Source organism: Cyprinodon variegatus, unplaced genomic scaffold, assembly GCF_000732505.1.
Source record: "Cyprinodon variegatus isolate N-32 unplaced genomic scaffold, C_variegatus-1.0 Scaffold271, whole genome shotgun sequence".
NCBI lineage: Eukaryota > Metazoa > Chordata > Actinopteri > Cyprinodontiformes > Cyprinodontidae > Cyprinodon > Cyprinodon variegatus.
Window position 1 is genome coordinate 99,495 of NW_015150724.1, and position 753 is coordinate 100,247.

The 753-nt window shown below is 42.5% G+C and overlaps 1 protein-coding gene across 1 annotated transcript in view; it reads right to left on the reverse strand.

The window, feature by feature from the left end:
* Window positions 1–447, reverse strand: part of LOC107089923 (nuclear factor of activated T-cells, cytoplasmic 1-like) — a 43,966-nt gene extending 43,519 nt beyond the window's left edge. The window contains exon 1 of the mRNA XM_015382986.1: window positions 299–447. Within this exon, the coding sequence (XP_015238472.1) occupies window positions 299–398 (100 nt within the window). The 5' untranslated portion in view covers window positions 399–447. The remainder of the gene's footprint in view (window positions 1–298) is intronic.
* Window positions 448–753: the final 306 nt, after the last annotated feature.

Here is a 753-nt window from a genome sequence, read left to right on the forward strand (position 1 = left end):
CTCCCCTGTGGACAGCTGAAAGCACTATCACATCGCTCCAAGCTTGTGATAAAGTCAAGCAGACTTAGCTGTAGTATTATACATGCAGATTCACGACGGTACACGCACAGAGAGTACGCACAAGCAAGTTAACGTGGAGAGACACTTAACCTTTAGACAAAAAGGCTAAACACTGTTGAAACCTTAGAGAGGAAATTTTAAATGACAGTTTTCAGACGTCTTAATGTCAGTTTTAAAGACTTTCCTAGAAAACAGAGTCCCTAGTATGCCATGACTTAGGATAACTCACACAACCCACCTGTGTCTGGTTCATTCTGCGCACCTTGATGGTCTTCAAACACACAGCTGAAGTCAAACTCTTGCTCTTCTTGCTGAAAACTCATTTCTGCCTCTGTCATAACCCTCTCTTTCAGGATAAAATCCAGTGCCTCAGCTCAGTCCTCTCTGATGCTTTTCTCTCTCTTTTCTGGTTTAAACAGATGATGATCCCCTGCCCACTCCACCCGTTGTGACACTCCTCCTTAAGTCAGGCCTGACTGCTTTTTGGTTTTAGCTGCAGCTGTTTTTTTTTTTCTGTTACTCTTTTAAATAGGTGTTTGATCTATGCACTCTGCTGCAAGCGAACTTGTCTCCTAACACCCACTCAAACACATTGAGGGATCATGAAACTTGGGTTTTCCGGGTTCGCGCACGTCACATCTGCTGAACTAAGAAAATTTTATCTTAAATCTCTAAATTCGCATTGGTGAATTT